This window comes from Dothidotthia symphoricarpi, assembly GCF_010015815.1.
Source record: "Dothidotthia symphoricarpi CBS 119687 unplaced genomic scaffold P153scaffold_12, whole genome shotgun sequence".
Taxonomy (NCBI): domain Eukaryota; kingdom Fungi; phylum Ascomycota; class Dothideomycetes; order Pleosporales; family Dothidotthiaceae; genus Dothidotthia; species Dothidotthia symphoricarpi.
This window is the reverse complement of record NW_022985019.1, coordinates 166,506-185,566: the sequence shown is the minus strand read 5'-3', so window position 1 is coordinate 185,566 and position 19,061 is coordinate 166,506. Positions and strand designations below refer to the sequence as shown.

The 19,061-nt window shown below is 51.7% G+C and overlaps 9 protein-coding genes across 9 annotated transcripts; 4 read left to right on the top strand and 5 right to left on the bottom strand.

Annotated features, from left to right (window-relative positions):
- Positions 1–210: 210 nt before the first annotated feature.
- P153DRAFT_267147 (alpha/beta-hydrolase) lies at positions 211–1,563 on the bottom strand (the record flags this gene model as incomplete). The annotated part of the gene is made up of 1 exon (XM_033662875.1): positions 211–1,563. A coding segment is annotated over one exon (1,353 nt), but the record flags the coding sequence as incomplete, so codon positions are not given.
- An 831-nt stretch (positions 1,564–2,394) lies between these two features.
- P153DRAFT_263184 (FAD/NAD(P)-binding domain-containing protein) lies at positions 2,395–3,567 on the bottom strand (the record flags this gene model as incomplete). Its single annotated transcript, XM_033662845.1, has 1 exon — positions 2,395–3,567. A coding segment is annotated over one exon (1,173 nt), but the record flags the coding sequence as incomplete, so codon positions are not given.
- A 384-nt stretch (positions 3,568–3,951) lies between these two features.
- Positions 3,952–5,496, bottom strand: P153DRAFT_423561 (putative O-methyltransferase; the record flags this gene model as incomplete). Its single annotated transcript, XM_033672437.1, has 3 exons — positions 5,414–5,496; positions 5,009–5,356; positions 3,952–4,958 (listed from the first exon to the last, which is right to left on the bottom strand). Exons 2-3 carry the CDS (start codon positions 5,256–5,258, stop codon positions 3,952–3,954), a joined length of 1,257 nt encoding a protein of 418 aa, XP_033522699.1. The 5' UTR covers positions 5,259–5,356; positions 5,414–5,496.
- Positions 5,497–5,880: 384 nt separating this feature from the next.
- On the top strand, positions 5,881–6,943 carry P153DRAFT_293533 (FAD/NAD(P)-binding domain-containing protein; the record flags this gene model as incomplete). The annotated part of the gene is made up of 3 exons (XM_033663899.1): positions 5,881–6,272; positions 6,333–6,645; positions 6,695–6,943. 3 exons carry the CDS (start codon positions 5,881–5,883, stop codon positions 6,941–6,943), a joined length of 954 nt encoding a protein of 317 aa, XP_033522698.1.
- Positions 6,944–6,983: 40 nt separating this feature from the next.
- Positions 6,984–9,073, bottom strand: P153DRAFT_367475 (PLP-dependent transferase). The gene is made up of 3 exons (XM_033668285.1): positions 8,488–9,073; positions 8,224–8,428; positions 6,984–8,172 (listed from the first exon to the last, which is right to left on the bottom strand). Exons 1-3 carry the CDS (start codon positions 8,671–8,673, stop codon positions 7,040–7,042), a joined length of 1,524 nt encoding a protein of 507 aa, XP_033522697.1. The 5' UTR covers positions 8,674–9,073; the 3' UTR covers positions 6,984–7,039.
- P153DRAFT_397394 (glutathione S-transferase) lies at positions 8,924–10,175 on the top strand. The gene is made up of 4 exons (XM_033671560.1): positions 8,924–9,147; positions 9,207–9,513; positions 9,565–9,648; positions 9,708–10,175. The coding sequence occupies exons 1-4, from the start codon at positions 9,030–9,032 to the stop codon at positions 9,961–9,963; spliced, it is 765 nt and encodes a 254-aa protein (XP_033522696.1). The 5' UTR covers positions 8,924–9,029; the 3' UTR covers positions 9,964–10,175.
- A 699-nt stretch (positions 10,176–10,874) lies between these two features.
- On the top strand, positions 10,875–12,624 carry P153DRAFT_431986 (cytochrome P450 monooxygenase; the record flags this gene model as incomplete). Its single annotated transcript, XM_033672945.1, has 5 exons — positions 10,875–11,015; positions 11,067–11,254; positions 11,309–11,429; positions 11,514–12,498; positions 12,549–12,624. 5 exons carry the CDS (start codon positions 10,875–10,877, stop codon positions 12,578–12,580), a joined length of 1,467 nt encoding a protein of 488 aa, XP_033522695.1. The 3' UTR covers positions 12,581–12,624.
- Positions 12,625–13,117: 493 nt separating this feature from the next.
- On the bottom strand, positions 13,118–14,805 carry P153DRAFT_293348 (cytochrome P450; the record flags this gene model as incomplete). Its single annotated transcript, XM_033663890.1, has 4 exons — positions 13,118–13,536; positions 13,595–14,364; positions 14,423–14,532; positions 14,608–14,805. The coding sequence occupies 4 exons, from the start codon at positions 14,803–14,805 to the stop codon at positions 13,118–13,120; spliced, it is 1,497 nt and encodes a 498-aa protein (XP_033522694.1).
- A 347-nt stretch (positions 14,806–15,152) lies between these two features.
- Positions 15,153–16,301, top strand: P153DRAFT_341843 (uncharacterized protein; the record flags this gene model as incomplete). Its single annotated transcript, XM_033665943.1, has 2 exons — positions 15,153–15,617; positions 15,674–16,301. The coding sequence occupies 2 exons, from the start codon at positions 15,153–15,155 to the stop codon at positions 15,977–15,979; spliced, it is 771 nt and encodes a 256-aa protein (XP_033522693.1). The 3' UTR covers positions 15,980–16,301.
- Between the last annotated feature and the right edge of the window lie 2,760 nt (positions 16,302–19,061).

Here is a 19,061-nt window from a genome sequence, read left to right as displayed (position 1 = left end):
GGACAGATATTATTAAACTGTACCTCACACTGCGTTTGTAACGTCAGGCTGCGTTGTTGATAGACGGATAGAGAGCGAGCATGCTAGACTCCAGCGTACATCCGTAAGTAACAAAAACGACAAGTTGGCGCGATGACATGTAGACTGACCAGTTTCTAGGCGATCCACCAATGCTGTACTTTGCCACTACATCGTCAACCCCTACACCACAACCGGCAACACCACCCTCGAAACGCAATCCCCCCCATAGGCAATCGTATGCGTCACGCACCTCAGCTTCCCCGACACCTCATCCACCCCCACCCCCTCATTAATCGCAAACTGCGGATGCGACGCCCCCGCAATAATCAGCCTGATGCGATTCCCCTTCCTGAACACGTGTGCGCGCTCGTATAAAGAGAGGGTAACAATGCTCTCGCTTCGCTGCACGTCCAGCCGCTGGTATGCATTCGTGATCCCTCGCGACCGCCCTTTCGCACTGACTTCGCTGAGCCTGACAGATAGATCTACGTGCGGGTCGTCGCTGGAGTGGGATAGCTCGACGACTATGGGACCGGCGATTTCTAGGTCCGAGGGAAGGGGCTCGGTGATGAAGATTAGCACGTCTGCGCGGTGGGAGAGCGACGTGTCGTCTGCGCTTCCGCCGCCGAGGAGCAGGTTGCCACCTGTTGTGGGGGTGGGGGCGTTGGGATCGAGGGTGAAGGAGGAGTGGTGAGGAGTTGATGATTTGGTGTCTGCGAGGAGGTTGTTGGGGTGGAGGTGTAGTTCCTTCGCGTGGGTTGGGGGTGGCCATTTGTCGACTGAGCGCCAGGTTTCGGCCCCCGTTGTGAAGTACTTCACTGCTGCGTCTTTTGCGCGCGGTGGGCGCTTGGCGAGATGCTCTTCCATCCAGCTGAACGACTTCCAGTTGATTGATGATTGCAGACCGACTTGCATGTGGTGCCATGGACCCATTAAGAGCGCGATGTTGGGGTTGTGCGCGCTGAGCCGAGTGTACTGCTCCATTGTCTGTCGCGCGAAGACATCATACCATCCGCCCACCAGGAAGATAGGGATCTTTGCGCGCTCTAGCGCCTGTCCGCATTTCATCTGCTCATAATACGGGTCCGAAGTATCCGGGTGATCAACCACGAAATCCAGCCACGGCGCGCTCCCCGCAAGGTACTCCTTCACCCCCTCCGCCAACGGCACGCGGTCGAGAACCGGTCTCATCCTTCTCGGCGTATTCATACTCTTGAGCGTCGCGAGAAACCCCGTCCCTTCTTGATGCACCATCGTCTCGCCCCAGGTGACGAATTCCAGAGCTAGCGATCCCGTTCCCCACAGATGCTGGCTAAAGTCATGCGGCGAGCACTGGATCACAGCAGCCACCATGTCCTCGGGCGGATCCTGCAAAAGCGCCCACTGCACAAAGCCCAGATACGAACCCCCCATCGTGGCAAACGACCCCGTGTACCACTCCTGCGTCCGCATCCACTCTACAACACCCACCCCGTCTTGCGCCTCGTTGCGCCACGCGTCAAATGTGCCGCCAGATCCAAATGTGCCGCGGCAGCTCACGAGGAGGCATTGATAGCCGCGCGCTGCATACGGGCGGGCGGTCAGGAGCGAGAAGATGAATCCGCGGCCGTAGGGGCAGCGAATCAAGATTGTTCCAGCAGGGGTTTCGCCTTTGGGTAACACGGGTTGGTAGAAATCGGCTGCGAGTTCGAATTCTGTGGATCCTGAGGATATGGGGATGCGGACGCTGGTCACTGTGTAGGAGCAGGTTTCTGGGGGGAAGCCGACTTGGCGTGCTGCAAGGCGGTCGATGAGCGCGGTGGTGAAGGAGCGTTGGGTTGGCATGGTGGGTCGGAAATGGGGATTGCGAGGAGCGGTCCGAGTTTGGAGATATGTTGAGCCAAGACTTATATATAAATGTTTTGGGGATGGCGATGGGGAATACGCTCGATACGACGGCAGACGGGTGCGGTTGCTCCCGAGATTTGGGTTGTCGGCTTCGGTCTCGGTCTCGGAGGTCTTGGGCGGATGAATGGATGGACGCAATCATCAAGACGGACGAATATGGTCAAGCCAGTGTAAAGTAAAAATCTCCATCAGAAAAATGAGTGCGCCTTTGGAGGGGAAAGTTGTTATTACTACACCCGTTCTAATCATCTGTCGTATGCTTCACAAATCTTGTCACGTATAGTGACATCCCATCTCTCCCGAACAAACCCAGCCATAACGATCGTTTCTCACTCTTCATACACGGCAGAACTACGTCTTCTGAGCCTCCGCTGACCAGCCATAATCTGGCAATTTCCAGTCCTCGTTCTTTTCTCCAACACCGCCAAAGTACCATTGTGCGAGTTGCGGGAGCCGGGTCCAGAACGCAAAACTGAGGGTAGTTTGGAGCATCCTCACACCCATCTTCGTCTGCGGATTCATCATTTGGGGGAACATTGGCGGCATGGTGTCGTTCTTCTGAACGTATGGCCGGAAAATGTCTTCGTATCGTTGCAGCGCCGCGGCGACCTCAGCAGCATCGTTGGAAGTGATTTTCGACAGCTCGCCGGCCATGACATAGGGACCGATCATGGCAAGACTAGTTCCTATGCCCATGATAGCGAACGCTGCGTCACCCACGATGACAGAACGACCTCTAGTCCATTGCGGTGTTTTGACTTGGGATGTGTTTTGCACGTAGAAGTCGTCAGCGCTATCCATGGCAGCAAGGAATCGTTCCCTTTGCCAGCCGACATTTTGAAATCGCTCGCGTATCATGGCTTTTTGTGCGTTGATATCCTTGGTGAGCACTTCGTCAATCTCTGGGATTCGCTCTTTCTTTGGGGCGGTGATGCTCAGATAGACGCCCATGGTCTTCTTGCTGCGATGTGGCCGCAAGTGCATGGCCAGGCCGCCAGCAGCTGGATACCAACGCCAGATATCGTCATCCTGCTCGATACGTGGCACAGTGAAGAAGGCAACGTACAACCCCAAAGGCTTTATGAAGTCCGGAGAGTCGTCCTTGCCAAAGATCATCGACCGCGTCTTCGAGAAGATCCCATCAGCCGCAACAACGACATCAAACTTCTGCGCGTCAACCTTCCCGTTCATGAACTGCACTGCCACGCCATCATCTTGTTCTGTCAGCGACTTGATGCTCTCACCATACACAACATTCACCGCCGCCCCCTTGGTCTGTCTTGCAATCTCCACCTCATCAAGCAGCAACCCCGCCAACTCGCCGCGCAGGATCTCGAATTCACTGGTCGCATTCTGCTTATCGGCATCACCGGTAGAGTCAAGTTGGGCGATTATCTTTCCCTGGGAGTTCAGAAACGCAGCTGCGACTTCTGTCGTGTGTCTCTCTTTAATCTTCTGCTCCAGACCAAGCTGGCGAATCACGCCCACCGCAGGACCCCTGATATCGATCGCCTGGCCGGTGGTGCGTGGCTCGGTGGAGCGCTCAACAAGCGTGACGACCGGTTTGAGGTTGAATGAGGGATGGCTCGCAAGCATAAAAGCTAGCGAGGAACCCGCAATGCCTGCGCCTGATATGAGGATTGACAGGGGTTTCTGTGACATGGCTGGGATATTTCAAGTCCGATGTTATAGATGAAAGAAGCTGAGTAAGGCTTGATGCTGAGCTGACAGATCTGATAACATGGTGGCAATAAAGGCATATTTATCGTTGAAGTTAGTTTAGGCTGCCACATTATTGACGCCCTGGTACGTGGTGTTTCTGTGTCCGTGATTTCCGAACGCGCGGATTTGACCATGTGGAGGGAGGGGTTGACCAATCACGAAATTCTATGATGACATCATTATCGATGCAGATCGGAACATGGGTTGCCCGTCTCGCCGTTTTCTAACAACTCGATTCCGTACCATTGATTCTAGCAAGATTTCATGATTAAGTTGTATCTTATTCAAAATATGAGTTCTTCTCACCACGTTCTCGGTCATTCACGCAGGGCGAAGGTCGATCGCCTGGACCCAAGCGTTCCTCAGCGGGTGAATCTTCTCAATCTTCCAACCAGCCTCCTTCACCAGCTTCTCCCACTGCGCTAGTGTTCTCTCCTGGCCGTTCGCGGTCATCATCATGTTGATATCTCCGTACCTCGAGAGCCTGCCCATGCGCCCATCGGAGAGGATAGACTCGAGGACTACCAAGCGACTCACTGGTCCTGGCACGATGGCCTTGCGGATGTTGCGCAGGATAGTTGTGGCTGGCTCGTCGGTCCAGTCGTGCAGGCACCACTTCATCGTATAAACTTCAGATGGCGGCACCCACTTCATGAAGTCACCGCCAATCAGGTGTGCCTGCGGAACTCGGTCGGTGAGATCTTCGAACGTACCACCCTGGGAGAAGAGGTCGGAAGTGTGAGCGATGACGTGCGGAAGGTCGTAGATGCTGCCCTGCATCGTAGGGAAGTTCCTCAATAATGTTGCGATGAACGAACCACCTCCGCCGCCAACGTCGAGCACAGTCTTGTCACTGATGTCGTTCCAGGGGTAGTCTTCAACGATGCCGGGCGCCATGGCTGTTGCGCCGCCACCAAGGGTCCGGTGCAGTTGAGGCATCCAGCCCTGAGCGTTGAAGTACTCAAACATGTTCATGTCGGTGTCGTAGTTGATTTGGGCGGCCCATCGGGTCGCGTCACTACGCACTGACTGGGGGATACCGCGAGCGATGTCGTAAAACTGATTGCCATACAGTTCAACCCAGTTGTGCCATTGCGTCCAGTGTTTGGAGTGCAAAAGGGTCGAAACGTGCGTATTGGCGTAGGTGCCAGCGCTTTCGTCATAACTGAAGACGCCGTTGTTGCGAAGTGGCACCAAGATCTGACCGAGGCGGTCTGGTCGCGCAGAGCTCGCTTGTGCAAGTTCCTGAACAGTCAGTGGCCCGTCAGCTAGGATATCTGCCAGACGAAGCTCGTTGGCCGCTACGAGACATTTGGTGTCGGTGTAACCTGAGTTGCGTCAGTGAGAGTTCGAAAACTAGTCAAGAACATGGCGCTACCCAAAAAGTGATCCGCCAGGACCAAGTGCGCTGGCTGAAGTAGCTGCTCTATCTTGGACACGAGGTCTATCACTTCGGATGCAAGACCTGCGATGTCCTGGTCTGGCAAGCGCTTGTCGTTGTGAAGTGTTTCCTGCAACTCGGCGGCTACCTTGGGGCTAGTCAAGGCGTCAATAGACTCGCGAAGGGTTTGTTGTAGGCCTTCCAGCACTGTGGTGGCGTTGTTTCCTCCGAACGGATGGGAAGGCATGATGATGTCTGATAATCTTTTGTCTTTCTTGAAGAATGTGAAAACCTTGTCTTTGGATTTCTATCCTCCATATCCTCCTGTTTTTGTATGTTTGTAACCTGATGGCGTCTGTCAGCGAGCTGAATGTACCTGAGCAAAGTGCAGCGGCGACCGACCCGGTTGCCTGCCACAGCATTACACATGGCTGCTCGTTGTTTCTGTATTCCACAAGAATGTAAGATGTTGGTTCCGTTCCGGCATCCACAAGCATGGAAGGTGAGTTACTTCGGTTCAAATCAGGAAAGCGGAAAGAAACAAGCTAACCGTAACAGGAAATCTTTACAGCGGCCCGTTGCCTAGCCGCGCCCGGTCGGAGACTTTGACCTCGCTAACATTCACATGCTCTCGATATGTCGCCGACTAGCCAATGATATGCTAGAACAACATGACATGATGGGAAACCATTCAAGAAGTCAGCGCGAACAACAGGCCAACAGCTTCGCACCTACTTCAACAGTATATCAAGTCAACAATGCGACTCCTCAGAACTGCCCCCAACCTTTTCCTCATTCCACACGTCCGAGCCTGTCTCACATCCAACATATTTCGACCACACACCCAGTCCTTCTACAGCACCACTACTATGCCTACTCTCGACGTTCTCATCATTGGCGGCGGGCCAGCTGGTCTCGCTGTCGCAACAGGTCTCGCACGTCAACTCTACACGGCTGTCGTGTTTGACTCTGGCGTCTACCGCAATGCTCGCACCAAGCACATGCACAACGTGCCCACCTGGGATCATCGCGATCCCGCCGACTTCCGCGCAAAGGGCCGCTCAGATATTCTGGCGCGCTACGAAACAATCCAGTTCGAGGAGACTAAGATCGAGTCGGTTCGTCGCACCGAAGCTGGACGCTTTGAGGCGACAGATGCGAAAGGGACGACATGGACAGGAAAGAAGCTCGTCTTGGCGTCTGGAATGACTGATATCTATCCTGACATTCCCGGCTATGATGACGTCTGGGGTCGCGGAGTGTACGTTCAGTCTTTTCGATAGAGCAATTACAACGCAGCAGACTAACGAGATACATGCAGATACCATTGCTTGTTCTGCGACGGATTCGAGGACCGCAACTCTGCCTCCGCTGGCGTATTGGCAATCGGCGACATTGCCAAGCTCCCACCGGCTCTGCATCTGTCGCGCATGGCCAAACGTCTTGCGAAGAAAGTCGTCCTCTACACCGATGGATCTTCTGAGCTTCAACAGCAGGTCGCCATGGCACTGGGGAGCGACTCTGTGATCTCAGTCGACAACCGCCGTGTAACTCGGCTGGAAAAGGTCAAGGAGGACTCGTCTGAGACTATCGTGCATCTGGATGACGGATCTAGTGTTTCGCATGGCTTTGTTGTAAGTCATCATTACCGATTCATTTGGATAGAAACTAATCAAACCACAGGTTCACAAGCCCAAATGCAAAGTCAGCGGTCCCTTCGTCGAGCAACTCTCGCTAGAAATGACTGAGATGGGCGTCATCAAGACCAACCAGCCATTCTACGAAACAAGTGTTCCCGGTGTATTCGCCATCGGAGACTGCGCTGCGCCTATGCCTGCCGTGACTAGTGCAGTCGCCATGGGTTCTTTTGCGGCAGGTGGGCTAGTTGGTCAGTTGGGAGCTGAGCCGACTGAGGAGGATTCGGCGCCATGATAGATTGTGTGTAGAACTGAATCATATTTCAATCTCGTTTGCTTCCTTCACAGCGTGCTGGTGCAACAGAATTTCGATGTGGCTGACTAGCTTTACTTACACGACTTCGCCTCTAGGCTTTTTAGATTTTCCCAGCTCCAGCGTGCTTTCAATACGGTTTAGTCCATCTTCGAGAACTTCCATTGGCACAGCAAACGTGATCCGCACCCAGCCCAGCTCCAACCCTTGACCGCGCATGTGGAAAGACTGCCCGGGCGCTACAAGTACACCAGCTTCGCTCCGCAATACCTCCGCCACATCGCGGCCTTGAAAGTCAGATACTCTTCCTCGTTCACTAAGTCCATTCTGCGCAGTTTCATCGGCGACCGGCGAGTCCTTGCGATCCTGTTGTTGCGAACCCTCCATTATAGCACCGAGCTGCGCAAGTAGATACGGCCCGCTCGTTGCCGGAACGAAGGGCACGCCCCAGCCTTGTAACCTTCGCGTGACAACTCCATGGTGGCGGCGCAGTCGTTGCCGGTTCTGTGTCACGAGTGTGTCGAAAGAAGCAGAAGTGAGCAGCGCATGTGTCAGGAGCATGGAGATTGTCGGGAGCTGGGTTGTCGACAAGAGAGCGAGGGATATTGTGAGTAACGAAGGGCTGGACTCGGGGATGTGGTTTTCGTCGGTGTGGCCATTGTCTTGGAGTGCTGGAGTGCGCATGCGAGACACGTGAACGCCCATTCGGAAGCCACTGGAGCCGAGGTCTTTGGATGTGCTCCAGATGATGCTGATGGGCGGTGTTTTTTCAGCGTCGAGATGGAGGGCGAGTGCGGATATGAATGGTGTAGCGGGATTTGCTTCGATCACGGTGTCATTAACTTCATCGCGGGATTTCTCATCATTCGGTGGCATGTCTCCATTGCCATCCGGTGTATCGTTCTCGCGGGAGAAGTCAGACAGGGCGTATACTTCGTCAGAAACATAATGCAGTTTATGATCTGCACACCAGTGGATAGCTTCAGCCAGAACATGCTCCGGATAGCATCGCGCAAATGGATTATGCGGATTACTCAGTACAAGCGCCTTTACACGACCCGCATCTTCACACGTCCGCAGAGCTTCCTCAAGAGCGGGGACCAAAGAGTCTGACAAGAGACGGTTGGGCTCGTTGAGGCGATCGCAAGACTCGGTATAAACTGGAATGATCTTGATCCCTGGACGGAGCACGAAATGGAAGTCGAAACCACCTTCGATACGAGTCAGATGTGAAATTGCTATAAGATCTGGTACCGACTTACTCCAATATGGGGCGACAACCAATATACTGTCGCCAACCTCGCAGATGCTGAAAAGCAATGAGTCTAGACAGTTGCTTGCTCCAGGCGTCACGGCTATGTCCTGCGTTCGTACTTCGGATACAGGATTGAAGTATTTGTTAAAGAAAGTAGCAAGAGTCGCTTGGAGCTTGGGATCTCCGCCGAAGCCGGCAGGGTAGGACAGATGCTATTTAAGCGGTCAGTACACCCTTCGTCGTTCCAGTCGAGGAATTTATGGCTGCTTACTGCCAACGTAAGGCTGCTTTGTACGGCCTCTTTGCAGATGTCTAGGATCTCCGGTCGGAGGAGCCAATTCTCTGCGGTAGCGAGGTCAATTTTAGGAGTCGTGCTGGTTCGTTCGGAGATGGTTGCTGCGATCTTGGGTAAGATGGCCGACACTGGCTTTTGCATTCTTGAAGATAGTTCTGCCATGATGTGGGGAGGTGTGATAGCGTTGCTGCGTGCAAGAAATCGGTCGCAAAACAATACAATATGCTAGTCGTCTGTGGAGAATACTTGGGTTGTTGTATTTGCTCGACGCCTGATTAGACACTGTCGGACCGTTAGTACATTGGAGTGGCTCATGGGATACGGTAACCTTGGCCAAGCCGGTCGGCTCTATGAGATGACTACGGATGCCTGAGCGAGCCGCTGAGTGTGTCATGCGGTGTCAGCTATAGAAGGAGAAGTGTGGTGCGCGAAAAACCTCAAACTCTTTTTACAGACCCTTTTTGACAGACAGTAATCTTGCTCCCCCAGAAATCCATCTCCAAACAAAACAGTTCGTCATGTCTGTTATCAACGACAAAGTAGTCACAAATGGAAAGCATGCCTACTTCCAGGATGTAGAAGTGGTTGTGGGAGATCCCGAGTACGATGGACGGGTCATTCTCTACGTTATCAAAGGTACGCGAGCCTCTACAGATATCATCGCAAAGAGTTTGTGAGTCTCACGACCAAGCCAGCCGACGAGACCTCGTACATCAACTACATCAAGCCACTCATTCTGGCGCGAGAATTGAACGCCCCGCACGTCCTTGCTATCATCGATACGCACAGCGAGTGGTACTATTCAATCCACCCCGAACGCTACGTTCCCGCGATCCGTGACAGGGATCCTGTCACCGGAGAGGACGCAATCGTGTTCGAGGGAACTGCATGCATTCAGTATCTTGCGGATCGCTTCGACACGAACGGGGACTGGACGGGCCGTACAGCAGCCGAGAAGGCCGCTGTCATGTCATGGACCGAATACCAGACTGCCGGGATAGGGTATGAGCTCGGCATTTTGCTCCTCGCATGGCAATGCTAATTCCAATCTAGGGCCACCGCCAAGTACTGGCTCTACTTCTCCAAGGGATATCCCACCAGAGCAAACCCAGTGCTGCTCCCTCGTACCATTGAAAAGTAAGCACGCGCAGTCTTCTGTGACGATGGAATGTGTTACTGACGGTCCGGCTTCCAAGATTCCACTCGAACACCATCAAGCAATGGGATGTCTTGGAGAAACAGCTGTCCAAGCCCGGCCAAGAGTACATCGCAGTCAAGGACCGGCCAACGTTGGCAGATCTAGCCTACTACCCTTTCGCAATGCCGTGGATGTTCAAGTTTCTTGGCGTGGAGGCGAAAAACTGGCCGAGAATCGAGAAATGGGCCGAGAGGATGTCGGCGCGACCGGCGTTCAAGAGCGTGTTGGAAGCGGCGCCGTCGATTGGGCATTGAGAAGCATAAAGCTGGAGACCGTTGTGTTGATTGAGGGTTTGCTTGGCAGGTGTTTGAAAGTCTCCGAGTTTGTTACTGCGATGGTTTGTTGTTGCGGTCCGTTGCTTATAGAACGCCGAACCAATCATGTCTGTACCTCTTGTATAGCACCCCAACAGTGGTCGACACAACACCCATCACGAAAGTTTAGTGCAAATTTTTAGAGTGTTAGGCGATGATGTTTCTGTGGTTTTCTAAGTAAGAGCAATTCGAAATGTTGTATGTTTGGCTGAGGATATAAAAACCTTCAAATGGTTCTTTTGTATGCCTCAGCCTAGTTAACTTTGAACTGTCTTAGGGTCAGAATGAGTACGCTTCGGTGTGTAATGCAGATATCAATTCAGGGTATTCCATGAGTGATGGCAAGCACTGCTGCCTCTGAAATCCCTCGATAGTCTTCCTGCTCCTACCCTTTGAATGCGATGCGAGATTTGATGCACCATCGTCGTACTGTTCTATCATTAGGAGGTACTCGTTTTGCGTCAATATTCGGCATATCATAGCTGTTGCTCCTTGCGGCCCTTACGGGATTCTGACCAAGATGTGCATCACGTCGGAGTAGCTGCGCGCTGCCTTGCATCCAAACCTCCGAACAATCTTGGGCCTTTGAGATTAGTCGGTACTATCGTCGGCCTCTAACTCACTCGTCGGCTTTGCTTACGGCAGGATAGCCCAGCAATTTGATATCAACGCCGGTCACAGGCTGACTTGGGGGCCGATGTCGTGCAATGTACAGTTGCTGTGAGAGTAGGGTGCGCCCAAGACTTCTGTGGCATTGTATTCAAGACAGAGTTGTATCCCGAGTTTCCAAAGTGTCAAGATAACACTGAAACCTATTGTGTATTATCACTCTATCTACCACCAAGTCCATCATGTTCGACTTTCGCATTATACCATTCCAATGGCAGCTATTGGTACCTTTCATCACTATCTTCTCTCTTGCTCTACGCACAAAGGCGTTGCGACGCAAAATTGCATTATGTTCAAACGCCTGCATCTCATGGATCTTGAATGTAAAGTGTTCATGGTAGTTTCCGGAGAATCTTTGCTAAGCATGCTGGTAGTTCTTATTAACATTACGATATCCTGTTCGTCACGTTTACAACAAATCTGCGCTGCCATCGGCCCAATATCAATTCCCAAACGGCCAAGGAGACGCGGCCAAATTCCTCCACGGAAGTGAAAACAGCCTGTTGTGGCAGAAACAACATGGACCTATCTATCGCATATGGTCTGGAACTACGCCAGAAGTGTATGAATTCGATGCCCCATCGACTTCCAGCTGCTAACGAACTTGATGCCATAGTGTCCTGACCAAACCTGAGCATATTCAGGACGTCTTCAAAGACTCCGATCGACATCTCAAGGCCAAGAACAATAACTCTGGGTACTTTCTCGGCGAGCTCCTCGGCAAATGCGTGGGACTCGTAAGTCAGAACGAATGGAAACAGCTAAGACTTATCTGCGAAATACCTTTTGTCAGATCGAAGTCGGCCACGTATGTTGAACAGATGGAGAAACGTACCAAGCGACATTTTGACCAGCTATGGAAAACATCATCACTCTCGAAGTCTGTGATCGATGCAGCTCAAGACCTGAAGATGCTGCCATTTTGGATCGTGGCCGAAATTCTCTACGGAGGACTTACCGATGAGGTGGAGCAACAGCTCGGAGAGCTAGCGCCAGTGAGAGAAAAGCTGTTCCAATACTTCCTGAAGGGCGGGCTCACACGATTCGCGTGGTCGAAATACCTCCCTACCACTGCGAACCGCGACCTGGCCGAATTCAAGTCCCGCTGGACCGCTCTTAACCGACAAGCGAGGCCGCAGGCACCCCCGACTTCACCTATAGCCTCATATTACAACGCAATTGAAGACGGCTCTCTAGAGGAAGATGCAATCCTGCAAACTTTAGATGAGGCCCTCTTCGCCAACTTGGACGTCACGCTGGGCGGCATATCCTGGAACCTCGTCTTTCTCGCCGCATACCCAGACGTGCAGTCGCGTCTGCGAGCTGAGATCGCCAACGAGCGCGCAAAATCTGAGTCTAGCAACCTTGATGCCTACATTCTACGCTCCGACACCCTGGTTGCGGCCTGCATCTCCGAGTCGTCGCGTCTTCGGCCCCTCGCTGCGTTCTCTGTCCCGCAAGCGGCACCCACCGGTCGGGTTGTGGGTGAATACTACTTCCCTCCAGGGACGAACTTCATCGTCGATTCGCATGCTTTGAACCAGCGAAACGACTACTGGGGCAAGGACGCTGAGAAGTATCGACCAGAGCGATTCCTTGAGCGAAGTGCGGTGAAAGACCGGTATAACTTTTGGCGCTTTGGCTTCGGACCAAGGCAGTGTATGGGTAAGTTTGTTGCCGACCTGATGATCCGAGTGTTGCTCGTTCACTTGGTGGAGAACTACGACCTGGGAATGCTTAATGCGGACAAGAAGTGGGAAAGAGATCCTGAGAATTGGATCAATCATCCGATGATGAAATTGAAGTGTGAGTTGAGGAGCAAAGTGTAGCCTACGGATAGCTACCCTATTATTTAGGCCACCAGATCACGACGGCGTTGCGTTATTGAGAACATTGATAGCGAGCAAGCGTTCATTGCAATACATTCTGTTACCGCTCACTATCATACCCGCTTCTTGACTGCCAAAAACTCATATGCTACCAAAATAACATTGCTGAATCAAAATATGGCTCGAAATCCACGATGCTCATACTAGAAGCTGCTCATAGTTTGCGAACGTTTGGATGGCACTCGTTTCATGATACGTGTTGCGCAGCGCATGTAACACCCTGAAAACCATGATCTAGTCGTGACAGCGCCAACATCATCGTGAATCAGAGAATGATATAGGTTATAGCCAAGAGTTGATTGCTCTAGGTTTCCTCCAGTCGTATCGACTAGCCATTAAAACAGCTATTGTAGCCTATAGAACCTTTTGCCCATAGACTGAAACTAGGCTTCGTACTCGTGCAACTCTCGAAAGCTAGGTGTTTATTGGTGCCAGCTCACAGAATATACTACTCCTAAGGCGCAAAGTATAATGAAACTGCACATCTTGCTATACAAACAGATAGTCATGCAGCAGTCGGTTGCTAAGCAGCCTCGCTAACCCCGAGCCCTGAAAAGAACCTCTGCTTCTGGATCAGGCAAAATAGCTAGTCCAAAATGCTGCTGCTTCGGCTTTGGCTCTCCCGGCTTTAGTTTCACATCGTAGTGTCGCAGTATGTAGCTCAGGACAACCTTGATCTCTACACTTGCGAAGAATCGGCCCGGGCAAGCCCAAAGCCCGTGCCCAAAGTTGATATTGTCTATTCCAGTAGTAGCGTGCTGATACTTGTGCTCATTTCCAGGCGTCGCTCGGAGATTGGAAAAGCGGAAAGGTTGAAACTCGGTAGGGTTTGGATAGATTTCGGGGTTCTGGTTGATGGCATGGGCTAGGATAGTCATGCGCGTGCCATGGGGGAGTACTTGACCGGTGGAGCAGAGGAGTCCATTGGGATTCGTGACGATACGCGGAATATTCACTGTGGTTGTGATCAGTATATCGAACAGTGATGAAGCATCAATTCATGATTTGCTGACCTAGAGATGGAGGCGAAAGTCTCTGAGATTCTTTGGCAAAGCTGTCCAGCCTCTTCAACTTTGGCAGATCCATCTTGTCGATGTTGCCATCCGCCGGAACGTGTTGGAGGACTTCCTCACGCATGAGTTCAATTTCCTTCGGGTCGAGTGCTGCTAGATCGAAAATGACGTAAGAAAGAGCATTCGAGAGGTTGTAGATGGATGCAAAGGTCGTGAGGAGCTGATCTCGACCAAGCTGCTGAGCGTTGGGTGGCTTGGCGTATTGAGAGATGAACCACTCAATCATGTCGCCGCCGGGGATGCTCTTGTCTTTGACAGAGCCGGAACGCTTCTCTGCAATCAAGGGTGCAAGCTTCTCTTCATTGATTGCTTTTTGTCGTTTGAGTGCTTGAACCTGAGGCAAGAATGGAGCGACAAAGAAGCGTATAGGCCATGGTATGAGGCGAAGAACAAGCCAGGCGCGGGATACTCCTGCCGTGTAGTTGACTGTTGCCTCTACCCAATCATCCTGGCGGCTTAACGGTAACCCAACGAAGGCTCGGCCAGACATGATGGAGGCGATTCTCGACATGGCATACCGTGGCTTTATAGCTGTCCAATCTTTGCAAGGACCGATCATCTTATTGACGGCATATTCAACTTCGGCGTTGAACGATGCTAGAACAGCGGGGGTGTTACGCGTCAGAACGTTGCGCATGGTCCGATCGAACTCGTCCGCTTTCGTGCCCATGTAGGAGTATTCACCGAGAAATACGTCGTAATGATGCTTCCTATACCAAGCAGTATTAGAAGCTGTTACTGCCACGAATCAATGAAGGGGGTATTTACTTGATAGAGACGTCCGTCTCCGGAAGTGCTTTGATAGTCTCGATCTCTGTATCAGGTAGAACAGCCATCTCCATACCTGGCAAAGATAGCATGAATGGCTCATTTGGATACTATTATGAGAACGAATCATTAGAAATACGATGGCTAGATGCGGATGTCTCCGCGGGTGTCTCAAAGTGACTCACCTTTTTATGTGCTTCCTCTAGAAACCCTACTACGTCGTTACTCGTAACCTTCATGACGGGAAGATTGTGCGTTCGTGTCCGGGAAGTCCATAGTTTGAACAAACCGAAGACCACTAGAGTGGCCAAGATGCCCAATGTGATCGGGCGTTGGAGAGCAACCGTCTCTAGACGGTGGAGTAGGAATTGCAAAGCACCCATGATTAACAGTCACTATGCCAAGGAAGATGTGAAAGCAAGTTGTTGTGGAAGTGAGAGTATCAACGAGAATACAAGAATGGGCAGGATGGTTGAGCTTAGTGCAATATGAGGGCTTCGAAGTGGTCATACCGCGGTAGAGAACATGGGCCGTGGTGTCCAGCCCGAGAGTGAACGGCGATCTCTAGGCAGGGCTCCGTTGAGAGACCCTTACGGTATCACCGGGAGCCGTGGAATATGTCGTGCATGGATGGCATACCATAAATGCGAAGCACGCAAGTCATCGGATAGTTGGCCAGTAGTTCTCATCTCGGCTATCGCACGACCACGACCTTGGTTCCACTCTTGCAATGACAGCCAACAACAACAAACTCGATATTGCCGATAAGGTCTGTTACTTCGCCTATGGTTCTAACATGAGATCCTCGGTTATGGAACGACGAGGAATGAAATTGTTTGCAGTCAAGCGACTTGTCGTGCACTCACACGTCCTGACTTTCGACATCTTCGGTGTCCCGTATAACGAGCCGGCCATGGCGAGCATAGCTGAACGGGGAGCAGTCGCGGAGTTTGACCGAGGAACGGAGTCTCCTCCGGCGGTGCACGGCGTTGGCTACGTTCTGTCGGCGGGCGACTTCGAAAAGTTGCTTATCTCCGAGGGGGCCGGAACGGCTTACTTGGAGGTCGAATTGGAAGCGCATCTACTCGCCGGTGATGGGGAAGGAGCAGATGAAAGCACCGATCCGATTCCAGTCCGCACGCTAGTCGGGCGGTATCCCTTCCGGCCGAACGCCTTACCAAGTCAGCGCTACCTAGTAAGGCCCCACTTACCTCATATGGAATGAATGCGCTAACGCAACGGCCCGCGTAGCGGCTCCTAATCGATGGGGCTGAAGAACACAAGCTGCCGCAATCATATCAGAGATACTTAGCGACCCTGCCAAGCTATGCCAAAAGCCTATCCAAGGTGGAGAGTTTTGGGGCACGTCTCTTTTTGGGCTTCTGGATGCCGGTCATTGTTTGGACAATGACGCGCATCAAGACGGGCGCGCGTAGTACCGGGTCGGACCGTTCCAATGGTTCAGGTTTAGTGGTGTGGCTTTTGTTCAATGCCGTGTGGTTGCATTACGATTTTTTCCACTGTTGGATTTGGGGCCACGGAGGTGGCAGGCGGTGATGACAATGAGATGCGCCACTGTATTTAGCCGTACGGAACGACGCAGCGAGGACCAATATAGTACTGGAAAGGTTCTGAACCATATTCGATCTGCAAACACGTAACGCAACCCTTTGACTGTGTTTCATGTGTCTTGAAGAATGGAGAATCCGTCTGAAAGCGCCCGAGCGCGAGCACTCGAGCTCCTTGAGCAAGTCCCACTCATTGGTAAGATCAGTTTATTTTCATTTACCGATGCAATAGCCCAAGCTGTCCAGATGATGTTCCCATTATGTGTAGGCATCGCTTATCCGCATCGCAGATGGTCACAATGACTTCGCATACATGGTGCGAGGGTGGTATCGGAATAATTTGAGTCAGCCAGATTTCGATATTCACTCTATGCCAATCGGTCAGACCGATATTGGCAGACTTCACAAAGGAAAACTTGGAGGCCAGTTCTGGAGCGCCTTCGTTCCTTCGTAAGTTGGAGTTGTCCAATCGCCGTAGATTCGGGCAATGGTGCTGACTGACAGTGGCAGTGGAAAAGAAGGAGACAGTAAACATTCCTTGATTTTGTCCACTATTCAGCAGATCGATTTGCTGCATTCCATCTTTGAACGATATTCGAGCACATTCGCCTTCGCGTCTCATTCGTCGGAGATCATCCCCACATTCCGAACAGGAAGGCTGGTGAGCCTGCTCGGCATCGAAGGGCTTCATCAGATCGGCGGAAGCCCAAGTGTTCTGCGCATGCTGTATAGGCTCGGTGTAAGATATGCCACCCTCTGTCACAACAAAGGCAATGAGTTTGTAGATAGTGCTGTAAGTGACTCGTCAACAATTGGCTTCCTACATAATCACTGACGTACCGCGTAACAAGACAGCAGAAGGTACACATGGAGGGCTCTCAGCCCTTGGCAGCAAGCTTGTTCATGAGATGAACAGGATTGGCATGTAAGTTAGCCCGACTCTTAACAACCCACTGCGAGCAAAATACTCAGCTCCACGAACATCCTCGAATTATTCAGCCAAGGCAAACGACGATATTTCAAGAAGCTGCTTGTGGAGATAGAGGGAGCGTTCATTGGTTTTCGGGATAGAAGCAATGCTGATGTGAAGTGATTTTGAAGCGTTGACATGTGTCAGCGTAACTCATGGAGTGAATCTGAAGCCGCTAACACAAGGTGTAGGATCGTTGATCTCGCGCATACAAGTCATGAAGCCCAGCTTGAAGTATTGGCACAAAGCAAGGCGCCAGTGATCTTCTCACACGCTTCTTGGTAGGTCCATGCTGAGTAGCAACTTGAAGATTCAAGTACTGACATGGAATTTGGGACCGATAGCTATAAACTCTGTCCTAACCCACGAAATGTCCGGGACGAAGTCTTGCAGTGTCTGAAGGCCAATCGTGGTTTGATCATGATATGCTTTATCCCGTCTCTGGTCACACCTATCGAAGCAGAACACGACGCCAATCCTGGAGACCGCAAGTTGAGCCCATCTGTCGCATCTATTGTTGATCACATAATCCATGTAGGAAACTCCATCGGGTATTCTCACGTGGGTATCGGCTCTGATTTCGACGGAATGCTAGAAGGGCCACCAGATCTGGATGACACTTCACACTTTCCCGCTTTGATCGAGGAATTGCTAAGACGCAAGGTGGCTGAGGATGATATAAAGCTCATCATGGGACTGAATGTGATTCGGATCATGGAAGAAGTCGAGAATGTCAGCAGGACCGCCCGAGACGTTGAGAGATGGGACGTTCTTTGTGATGATATCGCATCTCCCTGGACTGAGGAGCAGGTGTCCTTGTTGACAGCAAGAGGATTACTGAGGACCACAAATGACTTAGGAGATATCCGCTGATGCGATTGTCGAAGCATCATGTTGGTGGGAGGCCGCTGGGCGTCGCAAAATCCTGAAATTGCACTAGGCTGAATTAGTCACCTGCTCGCACGTGATCTCCATAGCCTCCGCAATCGAATCCATAATAATGTCATTAGTCTTGTGTCACAACAGATCTTCTGCTATAAGGGGCAGATGCACCACGCGAAGTTTCAAATTACTCCACAATTCTGCATCATACTCTCCAAGTCTTGGACCATGTCGATTCGCTCAGTGCGACGTGTTACGCCATCAACTGCTATTGTAATTGTTCATGTGTATTCATGTGTTCTACGCCGTGGAGACTCTGATGAGTCAACACGTCAACTTTTGCATGTTCAACAGGCTTCAGCTATGATTACTGAGAATCAATATCCATGCAAAAGCCAAAGCGACTGGTCACGGAGCGAGACAGGCTATCATCGATGAACTCGGACCTATAGTATGGCCGACATGGAAACCCTGCTAACTTAGAAGCCGTGGCGAGCTCCTACGCCAGGTATCAAAGGTGTGTGGGGGTTTGTCGTCCTGATTCAACCGGTGACCTAGGCTAACCAAGTAAGCAAGAGACTGACAAGTTTCAGCTTGGATGGCGTCCATGAGGCCGACCCGACTTCCTCCGTGGAATCCAAGGCCCGTTCTTCCAAAGCTGCGGACGCCGGCCGGTCCGTAGACCTTTGTCTGAGGGGGTTCGCCTAACTTCGGAACATGTCTAAGAAGAGTGCGCAGGCTCGCAACCCAGACTCATTAGTGGAGTAAGTGAAACTTAGTGCCGTATATCGTTCATATCTCTATTGAAAAACCTTTCTGGCTACGATCAAACAGATACCTTAGTCACGTCAAGTCCAGCTGCACGGTCTGAACTTGTACCTCAAATCACTCGACTACCGTGTTTAGACGCTCTTTGCAAGCTTTCAACCTCGGGAATTTATTCGAAAAGTCTCCCCTCGAGCAGTGGAACGCCTTCTAGCAACCATGCACGCATTATCCGACTTCCTCCTCCTGTTCGAACTTTGCACAGTTCTCGACAAGGGTGTCTTGGATCTAGACCTAGACACCAGTTTCATATCGAATGGCGGCGACTCACTCCGAGCTGTCGCTCTGGTAGCAGCTTGCAAATCTCACGGCCTGCAATTGCCAAGAGACCAGATATTGAAGGGCAAAACGCTTCGCAGGGTGGTCGCCAACATGTCAGGTTCCGCGATCTCGA